The following is a 20,310-nucleotide window of genomic DNA, read 5'->3' as shown; positions in this document are numbered from 1 at the left end:
AAAACCTCCTTCTATTATATAAGTATACAAGCCAGAGAATTTCTCTGACTCTTTGTTTTTCTGAAGTATCTGAATTTTCTCCTTAAATACAAATTTGGGCACTTTTATTTCAAATTTCACTGTTTCTGACAAATCAACCAATTAAAATAGTAATACCTTTAATCTCATGGATATTTTAAGCATTTTAACACAGAAATTGTTCATGAACAGTCCCCAACTCTTGTTCAGAAAATGTGTTTGGAGCAATACATGTTCTCTATTGGAAAGAATGTAGCCATAATTAATTATTTTTAAAGGAATATAGTCATTTGTAATTATTATTCTAAAACACTGTTTTCATTTTTGGCAATTTAACTTACACTTGCTAGTGGTGTCCATAATCTTGTACTCCATTATTTTCATTCATTGTTGTAATAAAAATATGATTCTGTAGTTCTTATAATTATTATTTTAATGACCACCTACAATTTGATGACAATTTTGTAAATCATTAAACAATTCTAAAGTTGGACATTTTGGTTGTCTGATTTTGTACCTTTTTTCCCTTACTCTTTAAAATGTTGCCGTGAGCATGTTTGTACATTTTTTTTTTTTCTTTGCCACTATGGAATTAGGTCCGTGGCATAAATTTTCTGAAACGTCAGGTCCCTGCTCAAGTTTCTCCTTAGCTGTTCTTCTAACTGTAAAGCCGTCCAAGGGCTGTGTGAGTTTTTCAAGCAAAAATGATCTTTCTTTCTTTTTCATTAATTATTTTTCCAGTGTTGTCTTCTTGTATTCGGAATTTGGGTTCAGAATTTTTTTTATTTTTTATTTTTTATTTTTTGGGGGGTTCAAAAATTTTTAAATGTTTTTCATCGCCTTTGATGTTCCATCCATGTCAACTTGATGTAAAATGCAAGGGTATAAAACGAGGGTACTCCAAAACTTCGCGGAAAGAAAAATTGGAAGACCATACGAATTTTTCCACGAACTTTTTCTTTTTCTTTTTTTTTCTTGTGTGTGTGTGTGTGTGTGTGTATGTGTTTTAAATTTCCACCCACGAACTTGTTCAAGTCTTCAGCTGTCACTAGAAGTCTAGAACCACTTGCATTTTTCCTGCTTCTGGTATATTGAAAAGAAAACCCAGAAATTCAGGCCAGACACCCCATAGGCCTTGTCCTTCCCAACGTGCAATTTCTTCCCTTGACATCTCTCTCCTTGACTAACAGTGCCTTTGTTGGTGTGACAGGCTTGGGTTGCTGATGAAGAATTTAAGCCTTCTCAGCACCAGCCGCACAGCAGATGCCCCCCAGGTTGGAATCTGTGCCCTGCCCTCCTCCCCTTCTCTCCCTTCCCCTCCCTTACCCCTGCCCGGCCCTCTGCCAGAGCTATCACTGTGTCACGTGTACCAAGACAGAGGCGGACAGTCGACCAGCCCTGGTTGCAGAAGCTGTGTGTGCTCCAGTTGAAGAACTGCTGATGATTTAGCAAGGCGACAACATAGGAACTCTGGCGACCTAACGCAGAGCAGGTGTGAGGCTGGCCCTCTGGAAGTCCTGCTCCCCGTCTCTGGCTGCCCAAACCAGAGCAACCTTGCCTGCATTAATTATCTTATAAGAAGATGCAAAATGGTAATTTTCTACTTCTATCTTTTCACCTACATTTACTAGCTGACACATACACACACGAACATAGTCATAACAAAAGTAAGGAGGAAATACTCATGACAGCTATAGTCCTTGTATCACTACCTGGTCACGTGGTGGTCACTAGTATTTGTAACTACCTTCTTCTGCTACTCGTTCTGTGTTCCCTTCACCTTCAGCAAGCACCTCAGCTGGTCCTTGACCTGGTGGGGAGACCCAAACCTTCATTTCTAAAGGTTCTTAGCCATTGGTAGTCCTGCCTGGATTGGGTTGTTGGAATTTTCCATTGACCATAAAATCTGTATCTGTCTGCTCCAGCTGCCATAACAAAATACCACAGACTGGGTGACTTAAACAATAGGCATTTATTTTCTCAGAGTTCTAGAGGCTAGAAGTCCAAGATTAAGATGCCATCAGGGTTGGTGTCTGGTGAGACCTCTCTTCCTGGCTTGTAGATGGCCTCCTTCATCCCTGTGTCCCCACATCCTCATGTGGCCTTTCTTGTGTGTTGGTGGGGAAGAGAGAGAGCTCTGGTGTCTCTTCCTCTTCTCACAATGACACCAGCCCTATTCGATTAGGTCCCTACCCTTATAACCTCGCTAAACCTTAACTACATCCCCAAAGGGCCTATCTTGAATACTATCATATTGGTGGTTAGGACTTTAACATACGATTTTTGGAGGGACACAATTCTGTCCATTACAACAATAGAGGAAAATGGTAGAGAATCAATATACATAGACCTAATTCTTGAAATTTTACACTGGAGCTTCACCTGTATGTCTTTATCTCTTTAAAAAAAAATCAGAAGCAAATATAGCAAAACATATTAAGACATGACTAATTGAATAGTAGTTACACAGGTGCTTTTCAAGAGCATTCTTGATATTAAAGATATTTCATAATTTTTGTGGTAAAATATATTTAACATAAAATGTACCATTTAAGGGCCGGCCCGTGGCTCACTCGGTAGAGTGTGGTGCTGATAACACCAAGGCCACGGGTTCGGATCCTATATAGGGATGGCCGGTTGCTCACTGGCTGAGCGTGGTGCTCACAACACCAAGTCAAGGGTTGAGATCCCCTTACCGGTCATCTTTTAAAAAAAAAAAAAAAAAAAAAAATGTACCATTTAAACATGACTAAGACGATAATACTGAATGAAAGAAGTCAGGCACAGAATATATACTGTGTGATTCCCTTTGTACAAAGCAAGCAAAACTAGTGTGAGCATATGGGGTTAGAAGTCAGGATAGTGGTTACTCTTGAGAAAGTGTGACGGAAAAGGAGGCCGAGAGGGCTCCTTGGGGTGCTGGAAATATTTGTTTCTTTACCTGGGCTCTGGTTACACAGATACGTTCAACTTGTGAAAATCCATCCAGCTGTAGATTTCCTCTATGAATGCTTCAATTAAAAGTTAAAAAATGCATCAGAGGCATAGTGTAGAGGCTTGCTGTTCAGTCACCTGAGGAGGCACTCTGTCCCTGCTGACTCATCCAGGGATGATGCACAAATGGCCCATACTCTAGACCTGGACAGGGCCTCAGGCCTCAGTCATCATGGCAGAAACTCATTTGGTCCAGGCCTGTGGTTCATACCAAAGGCAAACACTTGGGCTACAATAGTCAAGAATAAACCCCAGCAATGATGTCATTTGCCCTGGGTAAGTCTGGTAAGTTACTCAGGTAAGTCTGGATGGAGGACAGTCATGTCTTGACGTGCCTACTTAACTCAGCAGTGTTGCCTCATGTTTACCTTAAGGAGTACAACTCAGTGGGGAAATGCAGGGATACTGACCAAGCTTCCCCAAGAAGCCCTTTCCCGACCCTCCCAGTCTGCCTCTCATTTCTGGAAGGGACTTGTTGGTTGATGATGAGAATTTTGAAATTTCTTATTGGGATATTCCATTATCAGGAATAAAAGGAACTGGCATCTGTGCCTCCCAAATATTGTAGTATCCTAGCCACCCTGCCCTGACCTCTGGAACACAATATAGTTCTAACCCTTCCCAGTCACACGAAAGACAGTGACAATTACCCTCATGGCCACATCTCATTGTTACTTGGCCAGTAGCTAGTATGAACCTCCAACATGACCTGAGAGGTGAAAAGCAAAGAGTAATGAAGAAAGCTGGCTGGTGGTTATCAGCACCCAAAGTCCAGGCTTTGATCCCTGAACCCACCCACTGCCCAACAACAGAGGAAGGAAAGAGTTACTACCCTCAGAGGGGAGGGGGGAAAAGAGTAACGAAGCAAGGAATTACTCTCAGAGGGAACTGCTAATCCTGTGAAGGACTTTTAAGAACAACATAGGAATGACACAAGAATAAACATTTTTAGGACAGTAAATTTGGGTATGCCTGACCAAGAAGAGCAGAACATAATTTCAGAAGGGACTATATTTACTGTTGTGGATGTATATTGTGGTATTCAAAGGGTTGTCCACAGACTTGTGCCACTTCAGGAACTGTTTCTTTCTGGTCCAGAACACAGATAGAATTTGAGAGTAAGCACTTAAAAACTCTTGTAGCATGTATCAGAGTACTATTACATATGTTGATTATAACAAAAAATGTGGGCTTGTAATTTTTATGTATTTTTTTAGATTTCCTTTTTCAAGGAATTCATTTGTATTGTATTTTGTAAAAGTATAGATCTGCAGTAGGCATGTGACACAGTTCTGGGCAATGAGAAATCTACTGGGCACTCCTAGAAAGGCTCCTGCTTTTCTTGATAAACTGGACAGATAGAGTTGGCAGTCATCTTGCCATGACAAGGGAAATGTTAAGAGAATCACAGAGAGGCCAATCCTGATCTCGAACATTGTTCAGTTCCTAAACCAACCACCTGCCTCCTGATTTCTTGCTATATAAGGGAAAATAGATCCCTATTATTTATGCAATTAACAAGTTTTTTGTTACTTGAAACCAAAAGCATTATGAACTAATTTAGAGACCTACAGGGCGGGTAGTTTGTCGTCAGAAGGAAGATGGCAGATCTGGAGGAGCAGTTGTCTGATGAGGAGAATGTGCATGTAGCAGCAAAATTTATCATTCATGACTGTCCTGGAGAATTTAATGAGGTGTTTAATGATGTTCGGTTATTGCTTAATAATGATAATCTTATAATAACAATAATAATGTTCGGGGAAGGAGCATTCCATGCATTTGCACAGTATAACTCGGACAAATTTACTCCATTAAAAATTTAATGTTATGGGGCCGGCCCGTGGCTCACTCAGGAGAGTGTGGTGCTGATAACACCAAGGCCATGGGTTCGGATCCCATATAGGGATGGCTGGTTAGCTCACTGGGTGAGCATGGTGCTGACAACACCAAGTCAAGGGTTAAGATCCCCTTACCAGTCATCTTTAAAAAAAAAATTTTTTTTTGAATGTTACGAAGATCAGGTATTGATAACAGAATATGGTGACTTGGGAAATGGAGAGGTTTTGGACCCAAAAAACAGAATCTGTTTCAAATTTGATCACTTAGGAAAGGACCATGACCGTATGAAGCAGAAAATGCAATTGAATCATGGAGAACTTCAGGAAGTGCTCTGCGAGCTTACATAAAAGAACATTGCCTGAATGAGGTCTGCACTGTGTAGGGTATAAAAATAGATGGATAGTAAATCATTATTACATGCATAGAAAGCCATCAGTTCCAAGCAAAAAACTTTTGGAATGCTTGTTGGAGGTCAAAGTGGAAGCTTACAATTACTCTTTCAACCACTCAAGTGGTTGGCATCTTAGAAATTTAGGTTCATTATTACGAAGATGATAATGTTCAGTCAGTGAGTCATAAAGATATACAAGATTCCCTAATGGTGTCTAATGAGGTGAAAACAGCAAAAATAATTTATAAGGATTGTAGAAGCTGCAGAAAATGAGTACCAGACTGCCATCAGTGAGAATTATCAGACAATGTCAGACACTACTTTCAAAGCCTTACATCGACAGTTGCCAATTATGTGCACTAAGATAGATTGGAACAAGTTCCTTAGCTACAAGATTAGCAAAGAGATGCAGCATGCATAAGATGAACATTGCATGATCGGATCATTTTAGTGTGTTTGCGTTAAAAAAAAAAATTACTGCAAAAGTGTCAGAACTATTAAGCTGCCCAGTCAGATGGGCTGTTGCCATTTAAAATCACTGTAATTAATTAGTTTGGTTAGAGCACGAAAGTTAGCTAATTAACCATTATTTTTTATTTCTTTTGTTCAAAGAGGATTGAAAGTCAGTTTAGTTTAAATGTCTTTTACTATCTCTTATGACTTTCTTTCTTACAATGAAGAGATGATTCATCTAGTTTAAGGTTAAAAGATTTTAGGTCGGCCCATGGCTCACTTGGGAGAGTGTGGTGCTGATAACACCAAGGCCCCAGGTTCGGATCCCATATAGTGGATGGCCAGTTAGGTCACTGGGTAAGCGTGGTGCTGACAACACCAAGTTAAGGGTTAAGATCCCCTTACCGGTCATCTTTAAAAAAAAGATTTTGAAGAGTTTCAAAAATAGTTTACTTACTGTAACCCTAAAATTGTTGTGTTTTGGTTTATGAAATGGGTAACTTTTGTTATTTGCCCAATTCTTTTTAATGGGGTCAATTATAGACATTCTGGGATGGGGCCAGCTTCCTTCTCAGTCCCACAAAACTGTAGATACTTTAAGAAGTGCGAATAGCCGGGAGAGTGGATATTAGCCAGATAACCACAATGTCCACTTTAATAGGTCACCATCAGGTTAGGGCTTTTAGGTTGTCAGCAACAGGAACTCACTACAGCAGAAACCGACTTCACAGAATGGGGAAACAGGTAATTCCCTAAAGGAAAATTAGGGTGTTATTATTAGAAGAAAGGGGAAGGATGCTAGGCAGGACATATTTACAAGACACACCGGTCATTTCATAGAAAGTCCCAAAATGTATTCATTTAGCCCAATAATGACATTTCAGGGTAAGAAAGAGCAGAAAAGTAGGGAAAGTGGTAGAAAGGAGGAAAAATGAGAGTGGTTGCAAACTACGTGACGGCTATCAGGGAGCCTGCAGAGGAAGGCCGGTTACTGGAAAATTCCTCCGAGGAACGTGAAGAACAAAATAGTAATGACACAGGAATAAACGCACACGCAAACGAACAAACAACAGAAAAGAGAGCCATAAAGAGACACGAGTGTACACGATGACGATACATCAAGGGCAGCTTTGAAATCCATTGAGAACGGGGCGGTTTGTTTAACAAAATGGTGCGGGCACAATTGGCTCTTCATCTGGCAGAAAACGAAATGAGACCCTAGCTCCTACACACACAAGGATAAGTTCTGATAATATTAACGATTTAATTTTAAAAAGAAAGAAACAGAAAAGAAGAAGAAGGAAGGAAGGACAAGACAGAAGATATTTGATTGGGGACTTGGGAAACTTTCCTAAACCGGAACTTGCGCGTGCGCAGGATCCCATTCCGCCTCTTCCATTAGGCCCTCATGGCTTACGTCACAAGACATCTAGCCAATGATAATTGGGCATGGGCGGCGCGCTCAGCCAATGGGACCAGGGCGGGATATTTGAAAAGGACTCGGCGGGGCGCGGCCGGGCAGGTTCAGTCGTTTGCGGGCGGCCAGGAGAGGATCTGTGCCGCGGGTTCCAGGTGATCTGGCCTCTTTTCGTGGGCCTAGCGCCGGTGGAGGGCAGGTGATCAGGCAGATCGGGATTCTGCTGGGCGGGCCCGCGAGCATCCCGCTGGGCGGCCGAGAGCTCAAGGGTGGAGAGAGGATCCTGGAAGGGGTGGGGCCCGTAGCAGGGCGGGGACGGCGACAGGAGCGCCCGGATGTGCGGGACCGGGGTCCCCCGTGCTGATCGCTCCCTTCCACCATCCCAGGCTAGCGCTTCCGGCTGGGTCGGTCCGACTGCTCCCTCTTTCCCTCCCTCTTTTTTTCTGCTTCTCACGGCTCTATTTCCCTTCTCCGCCCAGCTCTCCTCCCCCTTTTTCTCTAAGGATGGCCCAGAAGGAGAATGCCTACCCCTGGCCCTACGGCCGGCAGACGGTAAGGCCCTTTTCTCCCTCCCCAGCCTCCCCTCCCCCCGCATGGCGAGTTCCTGCTTGGAGATTTGAGGTCCCTCAGAGGGCGATCCTCTGAGCACTTTCTTCCCCGTTATGCTCCAACGTATGGACCTCAAGAGTTTGCTGTCAGAACCTGGTCTGGTCATTTGCAGCCACATCCTGTTAGTTGCTGCCAACTTGACCAGCCAGTGACTCCTCGCCTGTGAGGACCTCTGCAGGGCTGAGCCTACTTGTCACATAAAAATGATATCTGAGACTGAGCAGGCAGGGTCAGTCCTTCAGGCCATGATTCCCAAAGCTTGTCCTGAAAAAATAAATTAGGCAGGAAATAGAAATAAATTCTAGAGGGATAGAGATAAAGTTACTGTTTAAAAGGTCCAGGACACGTCTAAATTAATCATTTGGAATTTGTTTTAATCACTGATGTAAGGTAAGGATCCTAATAGATTTAGGATCAAAACACCTTTCACTGAAGAGTCTACTCTGATTTCAAATGCCACCTTAATTTTACATATATTAAATTCCCACATAGATGTGGGTTTATTTCTAGACTGTATTTTGTTCAACTTGCTTATTTGTCAGTCTACTAATACCACTTTGTCAACAGGTTTTTAGGGGCATTGGGGCTTTCTTCTTCTCTTGGCTGAAGAAGAAAGAAGGGGCTCTGCACAGGCTTTGCTTCCCGTTGGTGGGGCTTGGGTATCCTGGAGAGTACGTCCGTTCTGTTGTCTGCCAGCTCCTTCCTTCAGGGGGCACAGAGTGAGGCTATCAGGAATGGAGTCTGAATGAGAAACCTTTATCCCTTTTACCTTGGTCACTCCCAGAAGAAAGTGTGTCTATTACTCTGAGAAGCTGAAAATGAGAGGTGGTCCAAGGCCATTAGAATAGCCCTCAGTGTCCCTAAAGCTGTTGTTGCAAAGGGGTAAATATTGATATTTGCTGCAACATTTAAGGCCTCAAGGACCTTATCTAAGCCTTAACAGATTGAGCTTTTTAGGGGACTTTGAGACTTACCTCTGTGCTAAAACTCCCTGAATTGTGGGTGTTCATTGACCCAGCCCTCTACTGTCCCCTGGGGTAGGGGGGTGGGTGAATGAGTGTGGTGTTATGGACAGGACTATACAGGTCGGACAGCTTCATAGCTGAGAAGGTGATGTGGGCCAGGGCCAAGAGGTGAAATGTTAGGTGTTGGGGTGAGTCCTTTGCCCCTTATCTTAGGCTAACTTAGGGTGTTTAGTAATAAACCATTTTAATATGGGGCAGTGAGCAGAGTCTTGGGGCAGGGGAGCAAAATTGTGGTCTCAGTGTTTCTCTTTGAACTGGGGGTGGGTGGATGGGTGGGTGGCTCTTTAGCAAGCAGCTGAAATGCTGCTTGTAGCACATTCCGGCCTGATCACCAGGACAAAGCCATCCTCAGAGCTACCCCCACTCCTTCTCAGGTTCCATCTGCCCTGAACACCCTGCCCCAGAGAGTCCTTCGCAAGGAGCCTGCCACCCCATCTGCACTTGTCCTCATGAACCGCGCCAATGCCCAGCCCACAGGTAACTGGGACAAGAGGGAGAGGATTGACCTGAGAGGACAAGAGTCTATGGGAAGGTATAGGATGAGAATGTCAAAGGAGGTTCTCAACTTACCTGTTCTCTCCTTAGCTGCCCCTGGCCAGAAAGTGGCAGAGAACAGCAGCGGGACACCCAATTTCTTAATGTAAGTGCCCCAAGACTTGGGATGGAAAAGAGAGGGTGGGGCAATGAAAAGGCAGGAAATGGGGGGAGCAAAACCTAAGGGCAAGAGTAGTAGGGATGCAGAGGAATGGGACTGAGGGCAGGATGCGATGAGGGAATGGGAGAAAGCAAACACCTCAGATGACCGACAAAGCAGCACTGTGCTGCCCTCCTCCACTTTCTAATCAGGCGGCCCTTCACAATTGATGACTTTGAGATCGGACGTCCTCTGGGCAAAGGCAAGTTTGGAAATGTGTACTTGGCTCGGGAGAAGAAAAGCCATTTCATCGTGGCACTCAAGGTCCTCTTCAAGTCGCAGATAGAAAAGGAGGGTGTGGAACACCAGCTGCGCAGGGAGATCGAAATCCAGGCCCACCTGCAGTACGGGTTGACACTCTCTGAGCCTAAGCCCCTCTGCTCCCTCAACCCTAGCTCCTTGTGCAACCCCCCAACATCCAGGTTGCTGTCTCTGCAGCTATGGCCAGCGAGCCCCTTTAGCTCTCAGTCCAGGCCAGAGCCTTGAATCCAGACAGCTGCCTCCAGTTCCCCCTTTCTACTTCCAGCCCTGGTGTCCCCAACCTGGTCCTCGTCTCACCCCAGTTCACCGCATATGCACCCTGTAATCTTTCCTGGCTCCCTAACACCAGGATGGAGCCTGAGGCCTCCTCTGTCTCTCCCCCTAGTCATCCTAACATCCTGCGTCTCTACAACTATTTTTATGACCGGAGGAGAATCTACTTGATTCTGGAGTATGCCCCCCGGGGGGAACTCTACAAGGAGCTGCAGAAGAGCCGCACTTTTGACGAGCAGCGAACAGCCACGGTCGGGGCGGGTGGGCACCTGGGGCACCAGCAGGGGACTGGAGGCTGGGTGTATACTGCTCCTAGCTGGGGTCCCTCCTTGTCTGAGTGCCTGTCATTGGCCCTTTCAGATCATGGAGGAGTTGGCGGATGCTCTGATGTACTGCCATGGGAAGAAGGTGATTCACAGAGACATAAAGCCGGAGAATCTGCTCTTAGGGCTCAAGGGAGAGCTGAAGATTGCTGACTTTGGCTGGTCTGTGCATGCCCCCTCTCTGAGGTATGGTGGCCGGGAGGCCAGCCCTGGGTGTGAGGCTGCAACATTCAAAGTAAAACTTTTCCAGATCTTGCTATCCAGAGTCATTGGGGTTTGTCCTCAAGCAAATATAGACACAGGAATATCTTCACAAAAATAGACTCACAGTTCTGTCATCCAGATTTTTCACTCAGTATATTGGGACTCTCTTGCCATATCACTGAAAATACTCCCACTTCACTTTTGATGGCTTTATAGTATTGCACAGCAGAGATGTAACCTGACTTATTCAGCAGAACATGCTTGATGGGCATTAGAGATGTCTCCACATTTTCCTTTAATTCCAAGATGAACTTTGCCCTTATATCTGATTATTTTACTAAGATGCATCCTCAGTGTAGACATGCTAGGGCAGTGTATAGGCCCACCTCTGGGGCTTTGGTTTATATTGTCACCTCATCCCTACCCCAGTGGCCCTGCCTGGCTGGAACACTCCCCTGGTGCATTCTGGGTCTCTTGGCTCCCTGCCATCAGGCAGCAGGGAAAGGAGAGACCCTTCAGGTCCCTGGGACCCCTACCCACTCTCCTCATCCCACCCAGGAGGAAGACAATGTGTGGAACCCTGGACTACCTGCCCCCAGAGATGATTGAGGGGCACATGCACAATGAGAAGGTGGACCTGTGGTGCATCGGAGTACTCTGCTACGAGCTGCTGGTGGGGAACCCACCCTTCGAGAGTGCTTCACACAACGAGACCTATCGGCGCATCGTCAAGGTGGTAGGGCTGCAGGGCCTGGGGGCTGGCAGAGTGTACTTGCACAGCCAAGGAAAATGTAGCCAGGGTAAAACTAATGTGGCCCTTCCTTCTCCTTTGTCCACATTTGCAGGTGGACCTGAAGTTCCCCACTTCTATGCCCATGGGAGCCCAGGACCTCATCTCCAAGCTGCTCAAGCATAACCCCTCAGAACGGCTGCCTCTGGCCCAGGTCTCAGCCCACCCTTGGGTCCGGGCCCACTCTCGGAGGGTGCTGCCTCCCTCTGCCCTTCAGTCTGTCCCCTGATTGTCTCTGTCATTTACTCAATTGTGTCTGTGTTTGTATGTCTGTGTATGTGGAGTGGGAAGGAGGGATCCTGGCCTGTTCCCTTATCTGTCTTCTACCTCCTTTTTGTTTAATAAAGGCTGAGGCTTTTTGTACTGATGAGTGTACATGTTTTGAGCTGGAGGCTTTGCTGTGGAGGAAGCTGTCCCATGGGGAAGGAGGAGTTGCTAACTCTGGGCAGTGGGGATGGGTACTGAGTCATTACCCCTGGAAACACCCACCCTCGCAGCTGTGGCACCCACCTGGTTAGCTCTCCACCCCACCCCCTGCACTGTCTTTTCTGTCCTTTCTTTCCCTTCTTCTGACTCACAGGGCCTGAGATCCTGGGAGACCTCAGCTCCCCCCGAGTACACTTGAACACCAACCATCTCTGCCCACACTCTCTCGATGGTCTGACTTCTGGTCTTTCCCACTCCTGCTTCATTCCCTGCCCCTTTGTCTACCTAGGAGCCATTAAACACTGCTTTACCCTACAGGTTATCTTTGTTTGTTTTGCTGCTCTGGGCAGGATCTAGTGCAGGAGTGAATAGAAGCAGTAGTGATGGTTGTCTTGTTCCTGAGATAAGGTTTCACTGTAAAGTGTGATACTGGCTGTAGATGGTCTTTTTTTTAAACAAAAAAGATGACCGGTAAGGGGATCTTAACCCTTGACTTGGTGTTGTCAGCACCACGCTCTCCCAAGTGAGCTAACCGGCCATCCCTATATAGGGATCTGAACCTGCGGCCTTGGTGTTATCAGCACCACACTCTCCCACGGGCCGGCCCTAGAGCTGTACATTTTAAAGGGTGAATTTTCCTGTGTGTAAATTTTACCACATTAAAAATTCATACCAGGGCTGGCTATTTAGTTCACTTGGTTAGAGCATGCTGCAGATAACACCAAGGTCAAAGGTTTGGATCCCTGGATCCCCATACTGGCCAGCCTTCAATAAAACAAAACAAAGGCTATACCTGTCACACACACACACACACACACAAAATAAGTGAGAATAAAAGCTGACCAGTGCCCGGTCAGCTGATCATATTTTGCTCCCCATCGGACGAGCTAGTTAACTGTTAGGTCGGTGAGACAAAGGGATTAAAGGACTCCGAGCCAAATGCTTACTATGACAGGGAGTTTATTTCCAGCAAACCTGAAAGATCAGTTCCTGAGCCTGCACAGTCTAATAAAGGGTTTTATAGGATTTGAATTAGGGGAAGGGGTTTGGTAGCTATTTTGCGCATTTAGCACTTTGCAACAGCTCTGTGGTTTTTCTGTTCTGCATAAGATTCTGTTTTGTACAAAATGTGGTTTTTCTTAGAAAGCACTTTGCTTAAGAGAAAGGGAGGGTAAGGGCTGGCTTGTGGCTCACTTGGGAGAGTGTAGTGCTGATAACACCAAGGCCACGGGTTCAGATCCCTATGTAGGGATGGCCGGTTAGCTCACTTGGGAGAGTGTGGTGCTGAAAACAACAAGTCAAGGGTTAAGATCCCCTTACCAGTCATCTTTTAAAAAAAAAAAAGAGAGAGAGAGAAAGGGAAGGTACAAGGGGAGGATGTAGTTAACATGGCTGTGCTTATGCTAAGCTGATTGTGAGGCCTAGTATTAACAAACAACACTAAGTGGCAGGCTGGCCACAACTTCCATAATTCAGACATGAGCTATGTGGGGAAGCTGCATGGCTCCTTCCTGGGCAGGCCCAGGATACCCCAGAGAGCTAGCTCACTTGGCTGAGGATGTGAATCTGTCTGAAAACTTCAATGTCTGGGAACAGTAGTCAAACTGTCCCACTATCAAAGAGATCAGAGATCAGGGTTCCTGTGGCTCTTGCTGGGCATTTGGGGCTGGATCTGCATCCACACTAGTGTAAATGTCAATGCAGAGGACAGGCTCACCTGCTGTGGCCAGGAGTGTGGAAAAGTGTGTAATGGGGATTTCCCGATGGAGCTTGGCACTTATGGACCAAAAATAGCCTGGTCTCCAGGGTCTTCTATGACTCCCATATAGGCTTCAGGCCCTACATCCCTCCCTGTAAGCCCCATGTCCACGGCTCATGCCTTGTACACTGGGGAGGGAGGCACTCCCGAGTGCATCAAGATCTGCAAACCCAGCTGCACCCCATCTTACAAAGAAGACAAGCGATACAGACACAGTTCCTACAGTGGCCCCTGTAGTGAGGAGGCTATCATGGCAGAAATCTACAAAAACAGTCCAGTAGAGGCAGCCTTCTCTGTGTATGAAAACTTCCTGGTGTACGAGTCTGGAGTATCTGCTGGACAGATGCTGCAAGGCCATGCCGTCTGTACCCTGGGCTAGGGAATGGAGATTGGTACCCCCTACTGGCTGGTTGCCAACTCCTGGAACACTGACTGGGATATATAGCTTCTTTAAAACCCTCAGAGCTGTCTGGGTACCAGCCAGCCACCAAAAAACAAACAAAAAGCCCTCAGAGGAAAGGATTACTGTTGAGTCCATGGATTGAGCAGTACTAGAAAAAGGTCTGATCTGTCCTGGGCCTGACTAGCCAACCCTAGAGGAGCTCCTAAATATAGCCAATTGGGCTGGGAATAAGATAGGGGGCGGGGAATGCTTTTTATTCTTTGAGTTTAGATAAGATACAAGAAGCTTTTTTTTTTTTTTTTTTTTTTAAAGATGACCAGTAAAGGGATCTTAACCCTTGACTTAGTGCTGTCAGCACCACACTCTCCCAAGTGAGCTAACCGATCCAAGAGGCCTTAGACAGTGGCTGATGTGCTCCAGAGCCTCTGTGCTTGAAAGACTGGATTGCCACACCTGGTCTACCATCAGAGTTCACCTCTTCTGGAGTAGACAGAGCTGTCTACTCCAAGGAGACACATTCAAGTCCTGTTTATCTCCCAGCCTATTCAGTGGACTGATGGCCCCAGTGCAAACAGTTAGACCATGTAAGCCACTGCTGTGAGTAAAGTGAGTCCTTTCCCTCATAGACTAGTACTGTATGAGTGTCTGGGGCTCCAGCTCTTGCTACAATCAGCCCATCACCGCATCTCCAGGAGCAAGACAGAGAGGACTTACAGAGTGTACACGTTCTCCACTGTAAAGTGGAGCTCCTAACAAGGAGACAGATTTCCACACATCAGCAGTACCTCAAGCAAGCAGCTTTCTAGATTTAGAACAGGTATAGAGGAGAAATGGTGGGGCAGGCCTTTGGAGAAGACCATATTCTCCCAGTACCCCTACGTCTATGAGCTTTGCAGTGTTGCAAACCCTCTTGGGTCTTGTTTGTGGCATGATTCTTTTCTAATAAAAGTTTTATTTTTTTGTCCACCTCAGCTGATCACGTGAATGAAGGAGTATAATATTTGGAAAAACTGTAGTAATTTCACAGACTGTCTCCTAAAGGTACAGCTTAATACAAAACTGGGTGATCATGATTTGACTGACTGACCTACCAACCTCTAACACCTCAGTGAAACTAGTGTAACCATAGCCACTTTTCAAAAACCCCCCTCTAGCTTGCTTTCTTGAAAAATAAGTTGGGCCAGCCCGTGGCTCACTCGGGAGAGTGCGGTGCTGATAACACCAAGGCCCCGGGTTCAGATCCCATATACGGATGGCCGATTCGCTCACTGGGTGAGTGTGGTGCTGACCACACCAAGTCAAGGGTTAAGATCCCCTTACCGGTCATCTTTAAAAAAAAAAAAGAAAGAAAAATAACTTTACTTTCTTGCTTTGTAGTTAGCTATAAACCATTAACTAAGATTAAATCACAACACAACAAAGTCACATGAACCTAGCTCAGCTGGGATTGAGAGGAGGTCATCTGGACTCTAAGATAGCGTCAAGGACAAGAACAGAAACCAGATGGAGCCTTGGCACCATAGATGACATCAGAAGGCAGCTGACAGTCACCCTTGGAGATTTTTCACCTGGCCCCTTACACATAGCCCCCATCCCCAAACTCCATAAAACATCCCTTTTTCCGGCAATTGGAAAAGAAGTTGGGGTTTTACCCTCTGCCTCCCGGTTGACGTCTTCCATAATACAGAGCTTCTTCTTTAAGTACAATCTCACAAGCATTATTGACAATCTATGACGGTGAGCACTCGGACCCAGGCGGGGTCAGGATTTCCCCCAACCACAGCGGAAGCTCGCCCCTGGCTAACTTTCACAACTTGGCTAATGGTGAAGGGGAATCCCTCGAGACTCACTAATTTACTTACACTAGTTTAGGGGAAACCAACTTTTACTGTTTTTAAAAAATCCCTGCTTTACCATGTTTATTTAACATGGGAAAAGGAAGAAGTAGCTGCCAATGAAAGGTGCGGGCTGGGCCAGCCTGTGGCTCACTTGGGAGAGTGTGGTGCTGATAACACCAAGGCCAGGGGTTCGGATCCCTATATAGGGATGGCTGGTTAGCTCACTTGGGAGAGCATGGTGCTGACAACACGGAGTCAAGGGTTAAGATCCCCTTACCGGTCATCTTTAAAAAAAAAAAAAGAGGGCCGGCCCGTGGCTCACTCGGGAGAGTGCGGTGCTGATAACACCAAGGCCCCGGGTTCGGATCCCATATACGGATGGCCGGTTCGCTCACTGGCTGAGCGTGGTGCTGACAACACCAAGTCAAGGGTTAAGATCCCCTTACCGGTCATCTTTAAAAAAAAAAAAAAAAAAAAAAGAAAAAATGAAGGTGCAGGCTGAGGATGACAGCACAAAGATGGAAAGAGCCTGGGTCCTTGATGATTTTGTTGAGCTGCTGAATTAACAAATCTTGGAGTCCTTGGCCATTTTCCCTATTTGCTAATTTGCCTGTAAGATCAAGATCAATTTGTCATATACAATGCCAATGTATTTGTGCCCCTTTCCGCAATTTCTGTTAAACAGCTGACCAGTTGAGGGATCCAAACTGACCTTGTTGTTATAACACCAAGCTCTAACCAACTGAGCTAATCAGCCAGCCCTTTTAACATAGTTTAAAGTGGTCTTTTTATGTTGAAGTTTTCCAGTTTTATGTTGTCAAGTCTATCATCTTTTTCCTTTATGGTATCTGCCTTTTGCTCTTACTTTAAAAGACCTTCATCATTCCAAATTTATAAAAAAATTCACATCTGTTTTTTTCAGTACTTCTGTACCTTTTCATTAAAAATTTTGACCAAAATGGATTTTTTTGGTGTGTGTAAGGAGTGCTGGAGAACTAGGCTTGGAGGCTACACAGCCAGGAAAAATTCCACTGCAGAAGTGGTCCAGCAGAGCACGGTGGAGCCTGAATTGTGTGCTAAGGAAGCTGGGAAAGGGACTGCCTGGTATCTCAGCTTTAGCAGCAGGAGATGGGTTCTGCCTCACAAGGTGGAAGAGTCCTCAAACATTGGGATTCAGATCCTGGAAGGCCAAAAAGAATGACAAATGACCCTCAAAAGAGTGACAAATGAAATAGCCATTTTGCCACCATAAGGAAACCCACTTGGGATAAATCTGCTCCCCAAAGTCAGAAACCAGGTCCTTGATGACAGACCTAGGTCACTGAATCTAGGCTTCTCTGAATCTGTCTTGAGACCATTATCACATGAGACAATAAGTTCCCCTTGTTGTTTATGTTGGTTCAAATTGTGTTTTCTGTCACTTGCTACATAAACAGCCATATCTGATAGAACATCCACCTGCTGAGGGGTAAAAGGAAGACAAGGGGGATGTCAGTCCCAGAGAGAGAGAGAGGGAGAAGCTTAGAGTAGACCACTGGCCTCACGGTGTATCAGTTAGGACTCTGGTGCAAGTGACAGCAACACATCTTGAATGAATTTAAGCCAAAAAGGGGAAATCAATGGCTTGGGGTCACTTAATAAATATTTATTAAACAGTGCCAGACACTGTTCTAGGCACTAGGGATACAGATGGGAACAAAGCAGATAAAAAGCCCTACCCTCATGGAGCTCACATAAGCAAATAAACAAAATGTGTAGTTTGACAGATGGTGGTAAGTGCTATGGAGTAAAGGCAGGGAAGGAAGATTGGGAATTGCTGGGCAAAGAGATGCAATTTTAAATAGACGGTCAGAGGAGGCCTCATTGAAAAGGCAATATTTGAATAAGGGCCTGAAGGAGATAAGGTAAGGAGGAATATCCAGGTTGAAAAATTTTCTTGGTAGATTCAGCCTCCAAAAAAAAGAAAGAAAGAAAAGAAAAAGGCAAGAGCTGGTGTAATCCCTGAGCATGCATGTCTGTCCTGCCAGAGAAACAGTGAGACCAGTGTGGCTCCCATGGGGCTACTGAGGGGAAAAGAAGGAAGAACAGAGATTAGAGAGCTACCAGGACTCTGATCTGCATATGGGGCCTCTTAGGCCATTGTATGGACTTAAGTTTTAATTGTTAGGAAAATTGGGAGCCACAGCAGGGTTTTGAGCAGAGGAGTGACATGATCTAAGTTATATTTTAAAGGAATCTCTCTGGGGCCGGCCCGTGGCTCACTCGGTAGGGTACGGTGCTGATAACACCAAGGCCACGGGTTCGGATCCTGTATAGGGATGGCCGGTTGGCTCACTGGCTGAGCGTGGTGCTGACAACACCAAGTCAAGGGTTAAGATCCCCTTACCGGTCATCTTTTAAAAAATAAATAAATAAATAAATAAAATAAATAAATAAAGGAATCTCTCTGGTTCTCTATTGCAAATACACTGTAGAAAGGTAAGGGTAGAAGAAGGGAGACCATTTGGGAAGGCAGGAAATGATGGGTGTCTTGAACCAGTAGTGAGGAGGAGCAGCAGTCAGATTCTGGATGTGTTTTAGAGCAGAACCAACAAGATATGCTAAAGGATTGTGACAAAAAGAGAAGAGTTAAGAACAGTTCCAAGGTTTTTGGCTCCAGTCACTGGAAAGATGGAGTTGCCATTTACTGAGACAGAGATCACTGAAGGAAGGAACAAGGTTTTGGGGGGTGGGGCAAGGAACCACATCACAAGGAGGATGAAGGTGGGGCTGACCTCAGGCTGGCACAGGAATTCAAATGCTTCCAGAACCTATGCCTCTCTATCTTTCATCTCTGGTTCTCTTCACTGATCAGTCTCTTTCTCTCTTTCTAGTGTTCTCCTGGAAGATGGACAAGCTGATATGCCTAAGATTCCAAGAGAAACGGAAGTCATTTCATGCTTTCCACAGCTCCAGTAAAAAACAAAAACAAAACCAGTACTGGGGAGGACTTTTGCTGGTCATACCTTGGGTTACGTGTCCTTCCCTGAGCCAGTCTGCAGCATAAGGATGAAGTATGTACTCTGATTGGCCAGGTTTTGGTCATGCGCCTATTCTTGGCTGTCATTTCATCAGCCCTGCATGGAGTAGGGAGTCAGGAGCTTCCCCTACAGGAAGAGACATTGGATAGCCCAACATTTTTATCCATTACAACCTTTCAAGATGCATCTAGAATGTGTCCATGTGCCCAGTTCTGTTGCCATCATTTTAGGCAGAGCCACCATCACTTTGTACTTGAACTGCTTTCTCACTGGTCTACCTATCCTCTCTTGACCCCCTACAAACATTTTCCACAATAGCCAGTAATCCCCAAACATGAATCCCATCACATCACTCCCTTCCTGTGCTCAGCTTCCCATTCTCAAGGTAGATTGTCTCATCTAAGAAATATCTACCTAGCCCAGATATATATATGGGCTTTTTTTTAGAGCAGTGGAATGACTAGGGTTTTATCAAGTTGCACGTGATTATAAAATACAGACAGCTGGCAATTATAGACTCCTCAGGCCTGGTGAAAAACTGAGCTATCAACAGAGTTGGCAAGGACCCTAGCAGGGACCTAGGGAGGTGGTACTGGGAGGTTCTGGGAGTTGCACTTCTGAATGCTGGTACTGCCTCAGGCCTCTCTCTATCTAAATAAGAGCAACCACGTCTTTTATCAGTTAATGAACGTTAGAAAATTGTTGTTTTTAAATACCGAGGTCTCGAGGCTTTAGCTATGTGTTTCAATTTACATGCTTTCCAGTGTCTGCTGCACCATTGCACTTAGAAGTCTCCATTCCCTAATAGGAACTACAAGGCGTGTGTGCCGTGGCACCTTCCTGTTTCTTCAGCCTCGTGGCTCAAATCTTCCCCCTTGCTTTTTTTTTTTTTTGGCCTCAATGTCTCTTACTCCCCATTTCAGCTCTTTGATATGTCAAGCCTTCTTTGTCCCTGAAACTTAGGGCAAGTTGTTTTTCTCCCTGCCTGGAAGGTGGTTGGCTCTTTCCAATTCTTTTCAATTAAATGCCTTTTCAACAAAGAGGCCTTTCCTGACCCGTTATCTAAAATAGTGCCTACCCGGTTACTCTCAATCACAACATTTATTTCCTATATAGTGTTTATCAAAGCTTGTGATCATTTCATTTGCTGAATATTTTACCTTGTGGCAAAATCACACATCATCCTCCAAGGGGAGAGATTCAACGTGGAGGGGGCAGAAGACAGAGAACAGAGTGCCAAAGGCACAAGAAAGCCGGTAGCCCGCCGTGCCGTCCAATAAGTCGCTCTGTGCCGTTCAACGGTTAGGTCTGTCAACCGAGGACCGTGGACTGAGCCATTCACGCCCTGCTGAGAATTCTTCTGGTTTCATCCTTCTCCGTCAACTAGCCGCGGTTCAAACCCGATGTTCCATGCAGGATTTACTATTTCCATACCAAGCACTTCTCTGGGAAACCCCAAGTCTGGTCCCCGCTTGCTGAGTTTGCTAAGCAATAATCGTGGGCGGGACAATTATGGGCTGTAAGTCTGAGCCTCGCCCCCGCGGGACTCCGGTATTTCAAGACCTTCGTCTTT

At 45.5% G+C, this 20,310-nt stretch overlaps 1 protein-coding gene and 2 pseudogenes across 2 annotated transcripts; all 3 read left to right on the top strand.

Moving 5' to 3' along the window:
* Window positions 1-4,613: 4,613 nt before the first annotated feature.
* On the top strand, window positions 4,614-5,663 carry LOC134389085 (F-actin-capping protein subunit alpha-2-like; annotated as a pseudogene).
* Window positions 5,664-7,616: 1,953 nt separating this feature from the next.
* On the top strand, window positions 7,617-11,536 carry AURKB (aurora kinase B). Of its 2 annotated transcripts, XM_063111469.1 has the most exons (8): window positions 7,617-7,664; window positions 9,121-9,223; window positions 9,332-9,386; window positions 9,593-9,784; window positions 10,087-10,225; window positions 10,335-10,483; window positions 11,060-11,234; window positions 11,347-11,536. In XM_063111469.1, the coding sequence occupies exons 1-8, from the start codon at window positions 7,617-7,619 to the stop codon at window positions 11,518-11,520; spliced, it is 1,035 nt and encodes a 344-aa protein (XP_062967539.1). In that variant the 3' UTR covers window positions 11,521-11,536. The 2 variants fall into 2 exon arrangements, with proteins under 2 accessions (XP_062967539.1, XP_062967540.1); XM_063111470.1 differs by lacking the exons at window positions 7,617-7,664; window positions 9,121-9,223; window positions 9,332-9,386; window positions 9,593-9,784 and having other exon boundaries at window positions 10,093-10,235.
* Window positions 11,537-11,745: 209 nt separating this feature from the next.
* Window positions 11,746-13,921, top strand: LOC134387341 (cathepsin B-like; annotated as a pseudogene).
* The last annotated feature ends 6,389 nt before the right edge of the window (window positions 13,922-20,310 follow it).

This window comes from Cynocephalus volans, chromosome 10 (assembly GCF_027409185.1).
Source record: "Cynocephalus volans isolate mCynVol1 chromosome 10, mCynVol1.pri, whole genome shotgun sequence".
Lineage (NCBI taxonomy): Eukaryota > Metazoa > Chordata > Mammalia > Dermoptera > Cynocephalidae > Cynocephalus > Cynocephalus volans.
The sequence above is the reverse complement of the archived record's forward strand: the minus strand, read 5'-3'. Positions and strand labels throughout refer to the sequence as shown.

Coding starts and splice junctions, on each gene's coding strand:
- AURKB (XM_063111469.1), top strand. CDS start 7,617: ATGGCCCAGAAGGAGAATGCCTACCCCTGGCCCTACGGCCGGCAGACG. Junction 9,224..9,331: donor CGCCAATGCCCAGCCCACAG/GTAACTGGGACA, acceptor TTCTCTCCTTAG/CTGCCCCTGGCCAGAAAGTG. Junction 9,387..9,592: donor GGGACACCCAATTTCTTAAT/GTAAGTGCCCCA, acceptor CTTTCTAATCAG/GCGGCCCTTCACAATTGATG.